This window comes from Lagopus leucura, unplaced genomic scaffold (genome assembly GCF_019238085.1).
Source record: "Lagopus leucura isolate 7727_CA_CO unplaced genomic scaffold, USGS_WTPT01 Super-Scaffold_100022, whole genome shotgun sequence".
In the NCBI taxonomy this organism is placed as follows: Eukaryota; Metazoa; Chordata; class Aves; order Galliformes; family Phasianidae; genus Lagopus; species Lagopus leucura.
In genome coordinates this window covers 8,271,717-8,288,752 of record NW_024962275.1, presented here as the reverse complement: position 1 = coordinate 8,288,752, position 17,036 = coordinate 8,271,717, and the positions used below count along the sequence as shown (strand labels likewise).

Below are 17,036 nucleotides of genomic sequence, written 5' to 3'. Positions count from 1 at the left end.
TGATGATCAGAAGGGCTGGTTTGTTTCCAGAATCCTTTGTATTCTTCTCTGTCCCCTGATGTCTGGCTATTGCAGCAGCAGTGTGTTTGGCTGGGATTGTCCGCAGTGTGTTAGACTTGAAGTGTCTCTTCTCTGGTCTAAACTGCTCTAGCTTTATAAAAGTGATCAAAACAAATACATGCAGTGGGAGGCACACAGAAGCAATGGGGCCATCTTCTTGTGCCTGGTGAAACTGAGGCAGCACGTTACTGTTGTAAGCAGGTCTTTGCTTTGGGCGTGGGTACATGCACGGTGTGCCAAGAGTTGTTCTATTTCTCAGATTTTCTTTTGGTTTTAAGTAGTGGGTGGATTATTGAGCTACATCAAAGAGGGCAAGATGCATGGGACAGTAGAGATAGTGGTCCAGAGCACTCCATGTTGAACTTCATGTGTTCTCAGAGAAATACTGGCATTGATTTCAATAGAATAGTTAGCCAGTCTGTAGCATTTCTGACACCTCCTTCCTCTGTTGTGATCAGCAGGTTGTTCCTACTGCCTGTGACATTGGGAAGCACTGCTTGTCTGTTTGTTGTGTCAGTAGAGATGATAGACCAGGGTAGACCAAGCTTCTGGGAAATGAAGGCAGATTTCTTTTGTCAGCATTGTTACCAGCACTATCCATAGAGCATCAGTACCAAAAGCAGCAATGACAAGAGCTGTTTCACACCTGTTTGCTTCTTTGTGCTCTAGTTGCTGGCTACAGGACGCAAGCAGTGTGCACTGCTTTCCAGAACAGGTGAAGTTTGTCTGTCTCCTGCCTCTGGTGGTTTTGTTTTTTTTCTCAACGTGGCTGAATTTCAGGAACGTCTTGCTGCTAAACTTGCTACTAAATCTCCACTCCCACATCCTTCCTTTGCTAACCAGTAAAGGTTACAATTGTCCTTGTGTTTGCCTTGGCCTCCTCAACAGGCTGGTGCGAATATAGACAGCTGCTCTGAAGACCAGCGGACCCCACTGATGGAAGCAGCTGAAAACAACCACCTGGAAACTGTGAAATACCTTATCAAGGCTGGAGCACTAGTAGATCCTAAGGTAGCACTTCATTCATCTGTTTGCCATTTCTTTTTTAAAGGTTTTAAGCTCAGGAAGTAGGGAAATGAAGGTTTGTTTGTCTTGGGTGCAGAGACTTGGACAGGCTGTCCTGGCTCTGAGCAGTCTGGGGAAGTGCAGCTGCTTACTGCATCAATTCATGGCACCAAATATAGGGGGTGTTTGATTTGATATGGGGCCTCCAAGAAGCATTGGTGTCATTGCGTTGCGTTTGGAGTTTGATTTCAGAGTTTCCTTCTCTGCAGACTCTTGGTAATGAGATTTTTGGGGCGCCATTTTAAAATGGGTTGGTAATTAGATACTTGCAAAGCCAGCAGAAGTGACATGAAGCTTTGATCTCCAAAGGTCTAATGTGCTGTCTCTTGCAGTCACGCCGCAGTGGCAGAATTGGACCCAGTCTTTAAACTCCCTACCCCTTAATTTAAACAAATACAATAAAATGCAGCTGTCTGTTTGCCTTTAGCATGCTTGGGTTGCTTTGCAGTCTTGGAAAATATACAGATCGTTTATTAGCCCCATAAATCAGACTCTATTTGGAGTACAAGAACCCTCCCCATGTGAACTTCTTATTGTTACAACCTGCTGCTTTTGGCTCACTCCTCTGCTATTGCTAGGAAGCACAGCAGGGCCAGGATGCACGTTTTGTGATGGAGCTGGCTAGGCTGGGAGGATTGCACAAGAGCTGCTGTCCACCCCAAGCCTTGGATGACTCCTTGGGAGGCTGGGAAGAGGGAAGGGTCAGGGCAGGCACATGCAAGGACAGCAGCCACTATGAACCTGCATCTTGCAGCAGTCCGGACGTCACTCACCTGATTTATTGATGTCGGAGAGAAGAGGTTTCCTGCTTCTGAAGGTAAAGGGAAGGAAAAACCCCTGAGCCAGCAAAAACAAGTTAGAAGCCTGAGATCACGTCTGAAGTCTAGACTAGTTTATTATGTTAATTAGTTTCTTGCACCAAATTAGTCATCTTCTGAAAGTAGCAACATTGCAGTTTGCAATCAGCTCCAGCCATTTCGATGAAAAATCAGACAGTTATTTGCTGGGGGTGTGCACTGAGTGCCCCCAGCCGGTGGGGGGGGGAGGGTGGGGATGAAGCCCTCAGGCTGAAGCCACCTGATCCTGTCCATAAGATGTGCAAGCCACTCAAAACTGCCCAAAAGTCTGTATTAAAATATGCCAGCTCACTGTAGGATGGAGAAGCTGCACTTAGCTTATATTAATCTGAGAGGGAGGTGTGACATTATTCAGTTGTCAGGCTCTCAAGGGAGAGTGGAAAACTCTTCTTTGCCCCTAGGAAACCGCCTTAGTACGATCCCTGATGTGAGGCTTCCCATCCCTGTGCTGTGTTCTCTTTTCAAGGGAGTGTCCTCCATCAGAAAACTCTGTAATAGGAAGGAAACATCTCTTGCTTTTCAGCCTTTCATTTCCTCCTCCTTTCCTGGTCTCCAGGCCTTGCTGTAATCTGAACTTTTGGAATAGAAGCATCTGATAAAAATCAGACTCCAGCCAAGAGTTTTGGTGTTGGTGTGGGAGTGTCTCCATCATGACTCACAGCCCCAGCCTGCCCATCGACCAGACTCTGCTCCCATAGCATTTTTTCTTTCAGCCATTGCTGTTGTTCTGTTTCCCCAGTCTGGATACATGACCGAGGGCACCCTGGGGTCTTGGTCCCTGCTGCCAGCTGCTGGGTTAAGCCTTGTGCTAATAAACACAGCAAAAAGCTGTATAAACAGAGTATTTTACATTGAAGTGCAGTGCTGTGTAAGAGATTCCTGCTTCCTCTGGGCTCTTCAACACAGGCACTGCCTGCTGGGGAAGGGGAGCACCCAGGGGCTGGGGCTGTTACCTTCCCTGTGCTTGTAAAGGTGTCTCTTCCCATAGCCTTTGCTCTCACCCTTCTGGTCTGCACTGGCTGCATGTCTGAGCTTTCTGGAAAGCTGCCCTCTGCTCTGTGCCAGTACTGATTGCTGCTGCTTTTGGAGTTCTCTGATTTGTCTGATGTTCTTCTGATGACTTCTCTGATGTTCCTCAGCATCATTGGTGGTCTGCAGACATGGGGAATGTGGGGAAGGGACGTTCCCTGAGGACTTGTTCTGTGCTTGTGTCCAGGATGCGGAGGGCTCCACGTGTCTGCACTTGGCTGCCAAGAAGGGGCACTACGACGTTGTTCAGTATCTCCTGTCCATAGGAAAGATGGATGTCAACTGCCAGGTGAGGCCTATCTGCAAGGTGCAGAAGCTGCTCTTCTCTAATGAGGACATCCCCTTCTGGCCTGCTGCAGAAACCTCCTTGCTGACCTCAGGGGAACTTCCCTTCCATGTGTCTCCATTTACAGTTTCCCCTTAGCCCTGAATTTCCAAAGGATGCCACTGTGCTCCTTCTGGCAGAAGGGTGAGATCATACACGTGCTGTGGGATAGGTCTACCCTAGCCCTGACCATCTCAGAGCTTAGGTGAGCTTTTGCAAGTGCTTTTACAGAAGCTGGGTGTTATTTGTTGTTGACAGTCAGCTGGATTTGAACACCTTAGGGACCCATCTCCAGTCTGCTTAGCTGCAAATAAACTCAAATCTGCTGGGGCAGATTGGTTCGGATCTTGCTGGGCTCTGCAGGATCCATGAGGGACTTTTCCCTGCAGCAGCATAGACTGAAACACTGCAGTGAGGCAGACGTGGGGAGGGAAGGGGTCTGTGGCTCCTAGCAAGACACATGCTGCCATGGCTTCCTAGGCTTGTGGGAGCCAGCAGGAGACCGCTGTGCCTGTTCTACTTGTCTCACCCTTTTCTTTCCTTCCCCAGGATGACGGAGGCTGGACGCCGATGATCTGGGCCACTGAGTACAAGCATATTGAGCTGGTGAAGCTACTGCTTGCAAAGGGGTCAGACATCAACATTCGAGACAATGTGAGGTTCTTCCTGGACTCTGTTTTAGAAATAATCCGCAATCTCTGTTTAGAAACCAGAAGAGCCCAAGAACAGCAACTTTGGGCTCAGTACAGGGAGGCACGGTGATCCCTATAAAGAAGTGACAGTGAATGTTGGCTGGGAAAATGTTCTTCCTTACTCTAGAAGAAGCTTTCCAGGCAAGCAAGCAGTCCTCCTCCTCCCACGTGGGCTCCCTGGGAGCTCGGTGGGCCCAGCGGCTCTGGGTGTCTTCCTGTGCCAGCTGAATTCACAGAGTTTTTCAAGTAAAAAGAGAAAATGAGAGGGAGGTGATGGGGGAGAAGAAGGGAAGCACATTCACTTCCGCTCAGGAGATTCAGTACCTCAGCAATGCTCCTTTTTTCTTAATAGAGTATTTCTGTCTTTTCCCCCTCTGCTATTGAAACCCCAGAAGTATCTGCAAGGGAAGCTTGGATGTGAAGAGCTACTCCAGGCTTGGGTCTGTAAGAGATGAGAGGTAGTTGATATCGTCTCATCTCACGCCCTAGCATACCTCATGACAATACATTTTCTTCTCCAGGGCTGCTAGTGCTTTTCTGAATCTGATGGATGTAAGCACCGTTTCGTGTTTGTCTCCCTAAATGCCTTTTCTGGTGTCTGTTGGGTGCTGGCAGGGGTAGGTGCTGGCACATTTGTCCCACGGAGCTCAGAGTGGCCCCATGTGTGAGTTGCCTTCCCCAGTCTGAAAGCCCTTAGTAGGAGCAGCCTCCGTTCCTTGGTAACTTAAACCAAGCAGTTCCCAGGCAGTTCTGGACCTGATACTCTTCATAAAAGCCAAAGTCAAAGTGGGAGGAGGGGGCTTTGGGGTTGTTGCATGACCTCAGGACCCTAGAACAGTCTGCGCTGACTCTTGTTTGAGCTGCCACAGAAGCCTTTGGCTGCCAGTTAAAAGTTCACATGTTAAATGATGAAAACCAAATTGTCTCAGTCAACAATTCACTTGGAAGAAAAATATCCCCTTAGCAGATGTATATATCACATATCTGTTACTGTACCTACAGCTCAGTGTCTCCTGATTGCAGCCATTAAGAAGTAATGTCATTTGTGCTAGGAAACATCATACTCTGTGAGAAACACTTTTGATTGTAATTATGCTCCTGCTAGGCAGTAGCCAGTGCTAAACGAAGGAGCAAATCTAGGTGTGTGTAACGTGTCTGAGCAGCATGCAGCATGCAATCAACAGCATTAATCTTTTATAGAGCAGTACATGATGCTGGTGAGGTTTTTTCCTGGATTTTACCACTGTAGGAGGCAGAAGCCATGCACAAAGAGGTCTTCCCACTCCCTGGTGCGTGCCAGCAGCTTCCTCATGTAAGAGAAGATCTAAGTTAGGTTGCAATGACTTTAAGATGCGCTTTATTTTTATTTAAAAAAAAAAATAATAAAAAAAGGTGATCATTACTGTCATTGCACTGGAACAGGCTGCCCAAGGAGGCTGTGGATGCCCCATCCCTGCAGGCATTCAAGGCCAGGCTGGATGTGGCTCTGGGCAGCCTGGGCTGTTGGTTGGTGACCTGCACACAGCAGGGAGTTGGAGCTGGATGAGCATCGTGCTCCTTTGCAACCCAGGCCATTCCATGATTGCACTGTTGTATCGGGCATCTTTAGGGCCTGTCGGGAGGAAGGACTCTAAAGTGCTGCCAGTTGCACTGTAACAGAAAACAGAGTATCATCGCTTAAAATATCTCCATCAAAGAGATGAGTGTTCAGCTATTTCTAGTGCAGCTAGTGAGAGATGAGTACATACAGTATTTAAGAGATGCCCAAAGTCAGATTGATTGCTTTCCATGTAGCTCATGGTTCTCTTTCTAGCACTTTCACATACCCTACAGCCTGCGTTCTGTTCTTGCTTGGCAGAGACTTTTTCTCTTCGATTTTGTACCTTGGGAGACATGCAAGTTTTGCTGTGTGTCTGGGTTGGGGAAGTTCAGCTTCTAGCCTTTTCCACTGTGCTTATTCATGTCTGCCACCTCTCTCGTGGATTGATCCAGATTGTTTTTGTGGCTCACAGATAGACAATTAGTCTGTGTGCAACAGAAAGGCAATGGAGCATTTTGATGCAGCCTCCCCAGTTCTGTGTGCGGAGGTGGCTGGAGCAAGAACTCCCTGCTCAGCTCTGTTGAGGTTTCCCTGCCCGCCCTGGGGCTCCCAACCAGCATGAGCAGTGTAGGGGAGGAGAAGGAAGCTAAGTGTTGAATGCCTCAGGTGTAGGGCTGAGGATGATGGAGTTCCCAAAGCAGTAGGGTTTTAATGCACTAAACAAACCTCTGCTCTGTTTTTTTCCCCTCCAGGAGGAAAATATTTGTTTGCACTGGGCTGCTTTTTCTGGCTGTGTTGACATTGCAGAGATTCTGCTGGCTGCTAAGTGTGATTTACATGCGGTGAATATTCATGGAGATTCCCCCCTGCACATTGCAGCCAGAGAGAACCGCTACGAGTGTGTTGTGTGAGTACAGCTCCAGCCCTGCTGCTGCTCTCCCTTCCCCTGGTTGCTCCTTTCTGGCTGGGTGCTGGCTGGAAGCTTGGGACAGCTTTTGAAATGCCTTTGGCATTTAAGCACAGACCAAAATTGGGATGCAGGGCTTGCTTCTCTGTTGCCCTTGCTCCTAGGCACAGCGGGTGTGAAATACTGCCTGCTGCCAGAGCTGGTGTAAAAAGGATCACAAAACGAGGGGTAGTCCTGGAGCTTTTTGTGGTGTAATAGGGTAACAAGACTTTTTTTTGTTTAGTCACTGCTAGGAATAAAGTCAGCATTTGTCCTCACCAAAAGCTGGTGAGTATAAACAAGGGCCAAGTCCAATACAAATTTCTGGTTGGACTTAACCATTTCCAGCCTACCGTTCCCACCCCTTATCTTTCCCTCCCAGAAAGAGTTTCCAGCTTGCCTGAAGTTAGGCTGGTCACCAGCAAGGCATTTGTTGGACCTGGAGCAGGGCAGGACTTGCCCAGAGCTCCAGTCTGTGGCTTCTGGCAGCACCTTCCTGTAGAAGGATTCGCTGAGCCATGCTTATAAAGAAAACTCAGGTGATTATTCACTGCTGCAGATGCTACGTTGTCCCTTAAGGGCTGGCTGGAGAATGCGATTCAACTCATTTTCCCCTTGTGCACTTTCTCTTAGGGATGCTTATCCTTTCTTACTGTTTTGCAGTCTGTTTCTTTCCCGTGGCTCGGATGTCACTTTAAAGAACAAGGAGGGTGAGACTCCGCTCCAGTGCTCCAGCCTTAACTCTCAGGTCTGGGTGGCTCTACAGATGAACAAAACACTCAGAGAATCATCGACTGAGAAGCCTGTCCAGATTGAGAAGGTAGTGAGCAGGTGAGAATCCGACTGACTTTGCTCGTGGGTCCTGAAATACAGCCCTGGCCAGGGCAAGGCAAGGAGCCTGCTTTGAGAAAGGACTGAAAGTGTGTGCTGTGCTGTGCTTTCTAAACTGTTGTGAAGGTCAGTTGGAGCTTAGCAGGACTGAAAAATCGCTGATTCAGTCCATGACTTGTAAATTCATCCTCCAAATGGAAATACTCACAAACACAAAGAATAATCTGTAAGGCAGAGTGGAAAAATATGAACTCCGTTCTAGTCTGAATTGCTCAGTGATCAAAGACACTGATTCTACCCCAGGATGGTGTTTGAATGGCCCCTTGTTTGGGGAAGCTTTTCTGCTGTGACACTTCTCTTTCTGCCTCTGACAGAGACATTGCCCGGGGCTATGAGAGGATCCCGATTCCCTGTGTCAATTCAGTGGACAGTGAGCCTTGTCCTAGCAACTACAAGTATGTCTCACAGAACTGTGTCACCTCCCCAATGGACATTGATAGAAACATCACCCATTTACAGGTGAGGGATTGTGGTTTTGTCCTGTTCTGCTGCGAGCATTTAGAGATGTTGCACTGCACCTCAGACCAGGTTTTGCATTCAGAATGGGAATGTCTCGTGTTCGTATTGAGTTCAAGCCAAGGTTGTGCTCTGAAATTCCAGAAGAAGGGATTCTTCTGTTTTTCCTTTCCCAGACTTCACCTCACCTCTGCATTCAGCTGTTACTGCAGCCTGGTGCTGCCTGGTGCAGCTCCCATTTGTTTATCCTTTTCCTCTGTTCTGGCTGTGAGAGTTAAAGAGTTGTTTGGAGACCTTCCTCATGCTGTCTTCCAAGTGACTTCAGAGCTTTCCTTGTCCTCAGGTGTGGAGCTCATAGGGCACAGAGGAAGGTTAGTAATGTGGGGAGAGGGTGAAGGTGACTCATGGCGGGATCCTGTTCTGCAGGCTGGACTCCTTTGCCATCCATTATGCGTAGAATTGAAGAACTGAGTAAACAGGACACTGAACTGATGAGTCTGGTTATCTTTTTGGCTAATGAGCTGCAGCAGTGGCCTCTTTTGGGAAAGTTTGGAAGGCACTCCAGCAGCGGGCAGGAGAAAGTGAAGACTTGTGGTTTTGCTCGCTGGCCCACTTAGAGAAGTTGCTCTTTCACTTGTGCTGGAGTGGCTTGGAGCTGATCCCTTCTGCTTCTCTTTCAGTATTGCGTGTGTATAGACGACTGCTCCTCCAGTAACTGCATGTGTGGCCAACTCAGTATGCGCTGCTGGTATGATAAGGTGAGGATGCACAGCTTCATGTTTGGTTGGCAAACAGAATATTGCAAAATTCAGGATTTCTAATAGGACCTAAAGGCAAATTCCTTGCACAGCTCCTCTGCTTTTTGTCTTAAAATGCCTGGAGTTGCAGTCTCAGCTTTGAGGTGTATGTGATAATAACAAAATGTATACTCAGGGAAGCTTTTCCAGTGTTATTTGTTTGTGTTGCTGTCATGCCAGCTGAGCCATTAATTATACCCATGTGATAGAGAGCATTTAATAACCCATGCGTGAAATCAGCTTCCATTTCAGAAAGACATAGAAAATGCTGTAATATATAAACAGGGGGAGGGTAGAAGAGAGATTTTGGCCTACCTGTACTTATCAGGATCCTTCTGGATGAATGCAAAGTAAATATGTTTTAACTACATCACTGCCAGAAGCCCAGTTTGGTTTGGGTAAGTGTGCTTCAGTCCGCCTGGGAGGTTTTGAGGTTAATATTTAGACAGGTTCTGCTAAGATCAGAAGTTCTCTTAATCTCTGTAAGTTTCTCCCAGGGGGAGTATTGGCATCTTTCTTTGCTTTGTAGGCATTTTATTTACACATTAATAGGTGATTATATCTTTAAAGCCATAAAAGCCATATTTGTTTAGTGTGATGAACTGCCTCTATCACTTACTTAATCCTATATGGTTGGTAGATAATTGAATTGTAGCTTTTTTGGGAGAGTTATTTGGGAAGATAATGTGATTTACAGAACTTGGACGTGCTGGCCTTGTAACGTGGAAGTTTAGGCTTTATTCCAGAGATAGACAAAGCATATGCTTCTCCCCTCCAGCACTATGAAAAGATGATAATGATGATGCACACCATTTTTTGCACAGCACTGTGAGATACTTTTGATGATGGTGCATAGGGTGATGCCAGGCAGCAAAAACCTGAATGGTTTCTTGCTGTTTGTCAGCTGTTTTTGACAGTGGCTTGCGTGCTGCTGCTAGGGCAGAACGAAGCCTTGCAGAAGTTGAGTTGTGAGGTTGTTTTGGGGCATGCCTCTGCAATAGGGGTCTTCTCACCCGTTTTGCATTTGGGAAAGTTTACAAGAAGAGAAAACTAACTCTGTCTTGCATGCATCTCCTCTTCAGGACGGCCGACTCCTGCCTGAGTTCAACATGGCTGAGCCCCCGCTCATCTTTGAGTGCAATCATGCCTGCTCGTGCTGGCGGACCTGTAGGAACCGGGTGGTGCAGAATGGGCTCAGGTGAGAAGCCACACACAGCCTGCTGTGGGACAAAGCACAGAGCCTCAGCTCTGCCTGCAGACACACAAAGTGCAGAACTTGCAGAGGTGGAGCAGAGCTGGGCAGGTGCCACCACTCAGCAGTGAGAGGCAGAGGAGTTTCCTCTGTGTGCTGCAGGTGGGGATGAACAGCAGTAGGCAATGAGCTCAGCTGGGATCTGTGCCATGCTGCTGACCCCGGTGCATGGGAGAATTGTGCTGGTCTTTCTCAGCTGGACCACAGAGTGTACAAAGGGTGTTGGGTTTGCACTCAAGGGCAGCTTTGGGTGTAACTTGTCAGGTAGAGAGCTGTGAGAGACATAAGAGCAACAAAAAATGCAGAGCCTCAGTTTAGAAGCTGTCATAAGATAGCAGTTGATTTTAGAAATACAGGCTGGCAGGCAAAGAATTGGTTGCTTGAAGTTTCCCACTTATTGGTCTGACTCTCTCTGAGTTGGATACCTGTTGGCTTCAGAGGTGTTGCTGATTAGGCTCTGTTCATTTTGCTGCCAGACAGTAATGAAAATGTTTTGTATTGCACCTTTGCTTCAGAGAAGTTTGCCAATGCACTGAATGCATCAGGACAAACTTCTAAGGAATCCTCCTGGAAAAAAAAGACTTTTGCAAATCTTTCATGGTACTGACAACACATTTTTTTTTGTGGGCTTTACATTTCCAAGGACGTTTTGCAACTTCAAAAATAAGAAAGGGCTGGATGTGTTTCCACAGAACTTCAGCCCTGTAGTTTTTCTTATCCAAACTGCACAGCTTCAGTGTCTGTATGAGTGTTTATTCAGGAGCCATGCAGTTAGATCTGATGCTTCTGTTTTTTTGTCAGCTCAAGTGTTCTCTTGGTGTCTTGTTCAGCTCTGGTTCAGGCTCCTGGAGCTGTGAACAAATAGGAGTAAACCATCAGCCCTGGAGAGGAAGCATGGTTTGAGCTGATGGTGCAAAGAGGGAATGGGTGGGGGGAAGAGGAGAGAAATACTGGAAAAACCAACAGGGTGAAGTTAAGGTGAGCATCAGATTTCTCTTTATTCCGATAACAGCATTGCTGAGAGGGGGGGTTGCTTCCCATGGGGAAAGAGAGAACATTCCCTAGTGGAGATGGTTCATCCTGCACTTAACTCAAGTTCTGGCTGAGCAGGAGACAGAATGACTTACGGGATTGTTTCTCTGCCTATAAACTCCATCAGTAAAATTCCACGGAGCAGCTATTACACCAAGAAGTTTCAGGTTGCAGCGTTTCTTCCTTACATTTCCTCCAGGGATTTGGATACGATGGAGCTGCGAAATGCACTGGCCTCAGCAGAGGGCAAAGGGATCAGAGCACTTAGCTCAAGGTGTTCTTAATTCAGTGTAAGCTCCCTGCCTCCCCCTGCAGCACCGCTCCCTTTGGAGCCTGAAGTCCCTTTCCACCTTCCCCTGAGAGCTGGGCACGTGTGTGAAAGAGAAAGAAATGTTGGAGGTGGGATTTTGGTATCCTGTGTGTGAATCATCAGCTGTGCATCAGCATGGAGCGTCTGCTGCCATGCCCTCTTCCCCAGTCCTTAACGTGTGCAAGGCACCAAGCATGCACCTCACCAGCTGCAGCTGGGCAGGGAGAGGCAGTGCCATCCCGGTGCGTGGAGCACACGTACAGTGGCACCAGACTGAGAACAGGGGGTTTGAACGCTGAAATATTCTCTTTGAGTTTGTGCTGATTGGAGGTTGCAGGGTTGTTTGGTTGGTTGTTTTTTTTTTTTGCTCTTTCCCCTGCTGCCTTTCTGCTCAGTGCTGCTATTGATGTGGCTTCGTTTTCTCTTTCCAGGACTCGATTGCAGCTCTATCGGACGCAAAAGATGGGCTGGGGTGTGCGAACGATGCAAGACATTCCACTGGGAACCTTTGTGTGCGAGTAAGTTATTCCTTCAGCTTTCATTAGCTCACACAAATGCAGCACTTCCCAAGGGCTGGCATGCTCAGCACATGATTTCTTGCAAATCAAATTGGCACAGAGCAGAGCAGCTCACCTCACTGCGAGGCTTCCTGATCCCATTTCCTGCTCTGCTCGTCCTTTCCTCGTGGCGTGGAGTTTTCTCCACCCCTCTCCACCTCGCTGCAGTCTGTGGTCAGCTTGTGGTTCTGGGCTCTGCTGCCCCTGTGACGCATGAGCAGTGAGGAATGAGACAGATCTGGGTTGTGCTGCAAATGCATCATGTGTTCACTGTGTGCAAGACCTTTAAGGCTGAGGGAATTTGGAACAACTGTTTCATATAGGGTTGTTTTCTGCTTCAAGACTGGCTTTTCCCAAGAGGTTCCCTGGTGTCACAGCTCTGCCTTTAGTCTGATTCATCAAAACAGTAAAGCATTTGGCATTAAGCACAAATTTAGGCCCTGGTTCAATAAAGTACTTAGGAACGAAAATATTAAGATTTATATCAGGTTGAAAAAACTGCTGCTGAACCACGTGGTTTTAAGGCTTTAAAGTGGTTGATGTTGTTCAGTAAGCAGTTGGGAAAGTGTTTTCTTCATTGTGGTACTAATGAGCTAAGATGTTCTAAATAAGACAGGACTATTGCCCTTCATGAAAATACGTGCTGGGGTTTTATGGAGCGGATTATTGATGTTGTATGGAGTCAGGCAGCAGGAGACTGGTGTAGCATATTGCAGTATTTAAACAAAGAAAGGGAAATAAAAATGTTTCATCCAGGCAGAGTCACGGGGGAGTGTCTCACGTGTGTCCTCAGGTGGGACTTCCTGATGGGTCCTGAAGGCTGCTGTGTCCTGGTTAAGTGCCCAGAGATGATCCTGAGCCTGTAGGCAAACTGCTCCTAAAGAAAACAGCACCAGCTTTACCATGTCCTGCTGGAATGTAAACACTAGAGAGGGATAAGTGGTGATAAACTGGCAGCCCAGGGAGACTGGGCAGCTCTGTGCAGTGGGTGACCAGCACAGATGGGTGTGTTGGAGAGTCAGAGCTGATGAGGTTCAGATGCCACAGCTGCCCTTAACTCTTCCTCCACGCTTGCCAGGAGCTGCTGAGGCAGTTTCAGAGGTGGGCACCATCTTCATTATCTAAATGAGCTGCATGCTAAGCAGCTGAATTCATTTTTGTCTTGCCCATGCAGGCTCCTCCTTGCCCCCATCCCTCTCACTCACATTATTCGCTCAGCTCACCAACCCCAGCCTTTCTCTTCTTCAAGCCAGCTGTGCTATTTCTCTGTAATACTGCATGTGTGCAGCCTTTGTTCCTCCTTTTCCTCACCTCTGGCAAAGAAGGCCTGGTGCTGTGGGGCTGCTTACCCACACCAGTTCCCAGGATCAGCACTTGGAGAAGAGTGTTTTGCATTGACCACGCAGGGCAGTGCCCTGACCAGGCAGTCCCTTTGTGCTGGGGTTATTCCTCTGCTTTGAAAGGGTGATAATTGTGTTGGTCTAAGTATGGTACTGTGGGTATGGGCTTTGAATGAGTTGGAGGCAGAAACCAGAGGTTTTGTGACACTTTGGTCTGTTCCTTTTGGTATGAGCACATTTTGTAGCTTCCAGATGTTTAATTCCTGTACAAAACAGCTCCAGCAAGGTACCATCTGAACCAAGGCAGATATTTCAGCCACCCCTTCAGCCAGAGACATCTGGGGCATCCCACCCCATCCCCCACACCCCGTGGAAACAGACACAGCCTGTGCTGGGGATGTATCATTGCTCCTGGTTTTTGCATGGAATATGCTCTGATCTCACAGTGATGAGTAGCAACGTGAAGTTACTGCCTCCAGTGCGCTCAGCATCTTGCTGGGAAGAAGGACATTGCCTTAACTTCCATGAAGGATGCTCCGACTCTTCCTGGAGTAGGAAGTTGTGCTCCTTGTGCATCTTTCTGTAACTTTGGACCTGGTAAATTATGGAAAAGTTTGTGTTGGTAACAGTACTGAAAAAGAAAGGAGTTGCAGGAATGGTCTTTAAAGGAACATGGAAACAACAGTTTTTAATTAGACTGTGGGATTTTTTGCTCCACTAAATGGTGACCCTGAAGTGGCACTCGCTGAGCAGTGTCTCTCTGTGCAGCATTATTCAGCTGTTTCCAAGCTGCTGCTGGCTACTGTGCCACGCTACAGCAATTTCTCTGCCTCTGGCCACAATCTTCTTATTGCTTTAGGTCACCAGTGAGCGTGTGGTTTCCAGTAATGCTGCAGCCTTGTGGGAGCTCTTAATAAATAACAAGATGCAGTGGGGGCAAACAGCAGCATCGCACACGGCCACAGCAGCCTCCTGGCCTAGCAGAACAGCTCTGCCAGATTGCTTAGATTTGGGAACTGCAGCCAAACGATCCCTGGTCACAGAGTGCGTGGGTCTGCTCCAGGTTAATGTTTCGTGGCTCTCCTTCCTGAGCCCTGAAGTTAAATGCTGCCTCGGGCCAAAAGGGAATGTGTACGGTTGGTTAATGCTTCTAAAATGCTTCCGAAAGCTGAAGGGGAATTGCTGGTGTGGTGGCTGCAGATCGTGGGAGCATCTGTTGGTGTTATGAAGGATATTTGTTTTGTGAGTCCTTTGCTTATAATTCATTAGTGCTGTGTCAAAGGCTGCGGAGAGCTGGGTACCAGAATCTGCTGTGCTACAGCTTCTTTCTTCTATTCCACCCTCTGGCTCAGTTCATCTCCTCTTGTGTGTCTTTGTTTTGATTGCAGGCTGCTCAGTTCAGGAAGTGTTGTAGGTTGACAGCCTAGAACCGTGTAAGCTGGAGACAGGAGGCAGATGTGGGAATGCAGGTGCAGCAGAGACTCCTGTAACTTGAGTCATCAAACCCAACATCTGGAGCGTCAGAAGTGGTGCCTGTGTTTGGTCCTGCTCAGCAAACCAGACCACAGAGCACACATTCAGTGGGAGGGCCTGATTGCAATCTGCCCTGCACCTGTTTTGACACCAGTGTAATTGTTGCTCAGACCACAGCTCTGATATGGTCTGGCTTGAGGAGGATCAGGAAGAAGCCTACATCCTTCCAGGCTTTCTGACAGGTTTAACTAGACCTGGGACTTTTACAACAGCACTTTTTCAGGTGTACAGCATACGTAATCAGTTCAAATGTTGGAAGAATGGGAAACAAACATTTTACAATGGAATGTAAACAGCACAGACATGACAGTGCTGTACAGGAGGTGAGTCCAACGGTGGACATGAGGAGAGTTGGATTAATGTATTGATCTTGGCCAACAAAGAGGATTGCGAAAGGAAAGAGTGAATTCTGTTGAAAATAAAGCTCCATTTTTAATATTAAAAGTGTTGCCCTGAAAAGACTGAGCTTGGAGCCAGATTTTAGCTGCTCTGAGTTGGCAAAGCTGTGTTTGCCCATGCGGGTCTGAAATGACCTGCACTGCTGAGGCTATGATTGTGATGGTGGCTGCATCCCTTCCTTCCCCTCTTACTGGAAGGGGGTGTTAAACCCAAGCTGGTGGTTGCACAAGCATCTTATTTCTGCCTTTCCTGTTTGCCTGCAGGTATGTTGGTGAGCTGATATCTGACTCCGAGGCAGACGTCCGTGAAGAGGACTCCTACCTCTTCGACCTTGACAACAAGGTACTGACTGTATCCAGGGAGGTGAACCCAAGGTCTTGTTTCTCCAAAGGAGCACGGAGAGCATTTCTCTATATCTTGATGTACAGCGTGCTCTGAAAGCTTGGAAGCAGAGCTGCTTTCTCACTGGGTTTTGTTAGAAAAGTAAGGTTGTGGAGATGAGACTTTAGGGCTTGTTAGAATGGTAACAGAGCCCAGCTGGGCCACAGCGTTACGAGCTGCCCACAGCAGGCTCAGGGCAAGGAGCTTCCCTATTAAAAATGCTCAAACATCCTGAGTTCAGGTGTTCAGCTGTTGATATTCAGGTGTGTATACAGCAGTGTGCAGGCTTGTGGTGGTGTTGATTGGCAGCTCTGTAAGCTCTTCATAAAAAGATGTTGATGCATGAGCTGCAAAGCTGAAAGAGATGCTGCTCCCTTACAAAGGGATCCAGCAGACACCCTAGCAGGGTCTTGAGGCTTCTGCTGCTGTTGGTTGTCCTCTGCTGCTCTGCAGAGGGCTGTCTCAGTGCAGAAATCTTGCTTTGAAAAGTGTGATCTGAAGCATCTGAGCGTCACTTCAGACTTTCCTTGGGAAGGGAGGAGAAAGTTGAGCTGGGGAATCAGAGCAGTGGGACGCCTTCCAAGGGAAGTTGTAAAGCGGTCTTTGTCTTGTGCCTGCCATCAGCTTGTCACAAAGAAGCTTTGCTTTGTTATTACAATTTTTCTTCTTAAGTGACAGACATTAAAGTTGAAAAAAGATAAGTAGTGAGCCTTGTAGCAGGTCTGAAAACAGGGGTCAGACTGTAACTAGAGGTTAAAGAGCAGCAGGGACTTCAAGCTGGCTTTTGCATTTATGAACAAGAGACTGCCTGGGTCTTGCTTGGCCTTCAGGTTAACCCCTGGCTGGCTGCTTTCAGGTAGAACATCTGGATTTTGCACAGGAACAAGCACACAGTCTTTCATCAGTGCACCTTCAGAGTGGAGCATCTGTGCAACAGGCAGCGAGTCGCTCAGGGGTCCTTCAGAGAAACCCAAGGCTGTGCTGAAGGCAGGCAGAGCCCAGTGGGTCCCCTCACATCCCCAGCACTGGGAAAATATCATGGGTGGGGAGCATTAGGGCTCTGCTGTGTCCTGAAGGAGTGGCCTGGATGCAGCTTGTGCTGAAGCACAGATGTTGGGGACGTCATTTCTGATGTCTTTGTTCCTTGAGCTGTCACTGGGGGCCATGTGTGTGGTGAATCACTCAACGTGCCAGGTCTTGCAGTCACATCCCTTCCTGTGTCTGAAAGAGGGCAAACATCGAGCAGTCAGAAGTCAGGGCCTGTTCTGGGCTTTCAGGGAAGAATACATAGCACAGTAGACACCTTCTGGGTTTCCACAGGTTAAAGGGATTATTTTTTATTTTTATTTTTCTCTCTGTACTAGAGAGCCAGAAAAAAACACACTATTTCTGATAGATGGGAGGATGAGTTTTATCTGGTGTGCTTGCTTTCTATTGGTGTTAAGCTCCCCTTCCCACATGTGGTCCTAAGCCTGACTGGGAACCATTGGCATCGCAGCTGCTGAGCATTGAAAGCCATTTGAAATAAATGTTCTTCACAGAATCCTTAAGATTGGCAGAGACCTTTATGATCA

General features: G+C 47.7%; 1 protein-coding gene across 15 annotated transcripts in view; it reads left to right on the top strand.

Moving 5' to 3' along the window:
* Positions 1 to 17,036, top strand: part of EHMT1 (euchromatic histone lysine methyltransferase 1) — a 96,436-nt gene that overhangs the window by 75,553 nt on the left and 3,847 nt on the right. For all 15 annotated transcript variants that reach the window (XM_042879381.1, XM_042879389.1, XM_042879379.1 and 12 more), the window contains 10 exons: positions 949 to 1,071; positions 3,199 to 3,300; positions 3,886 to 3,990; positions 6,321 to 6,475; positions 7,178 to 7,345; positions 7,720 to 7,864; positions 8,542 to 8,619; positions 9,741 to 9,856; positions 11,684 to 11,770; positions 15,345 to 15,423. In XM_042879381.1, coding sequence (XP_042735315.1) covers positions 949 to 1,071; positions 3,199 to 3,300; positions 3,886 to 3,990; positions 6,321 to 6,475; positions 7,178 to 7,345; positions 7,720 to 7,864; positions 8,542 to 8,619; positions 9,741 to 9,856; positions 11,684 to 11,770; positions 15,345 to 15,423 — 1,158 coding nt within the window. The remainder of the gene's footprint in view (positions 1 to 948; positions 1,072 to 3,198; positions 3,301 to 3,885; positions 3,991 to 6,320; positions 6,476 to 7,177; positions 7,346 to 7,719; positions 7,865 to 8,541; positions 8,620 to 9,740; positions 9,857 to 11,683; positions 11,771 to 15,344; positions 15,424 to 17,036) is intronic.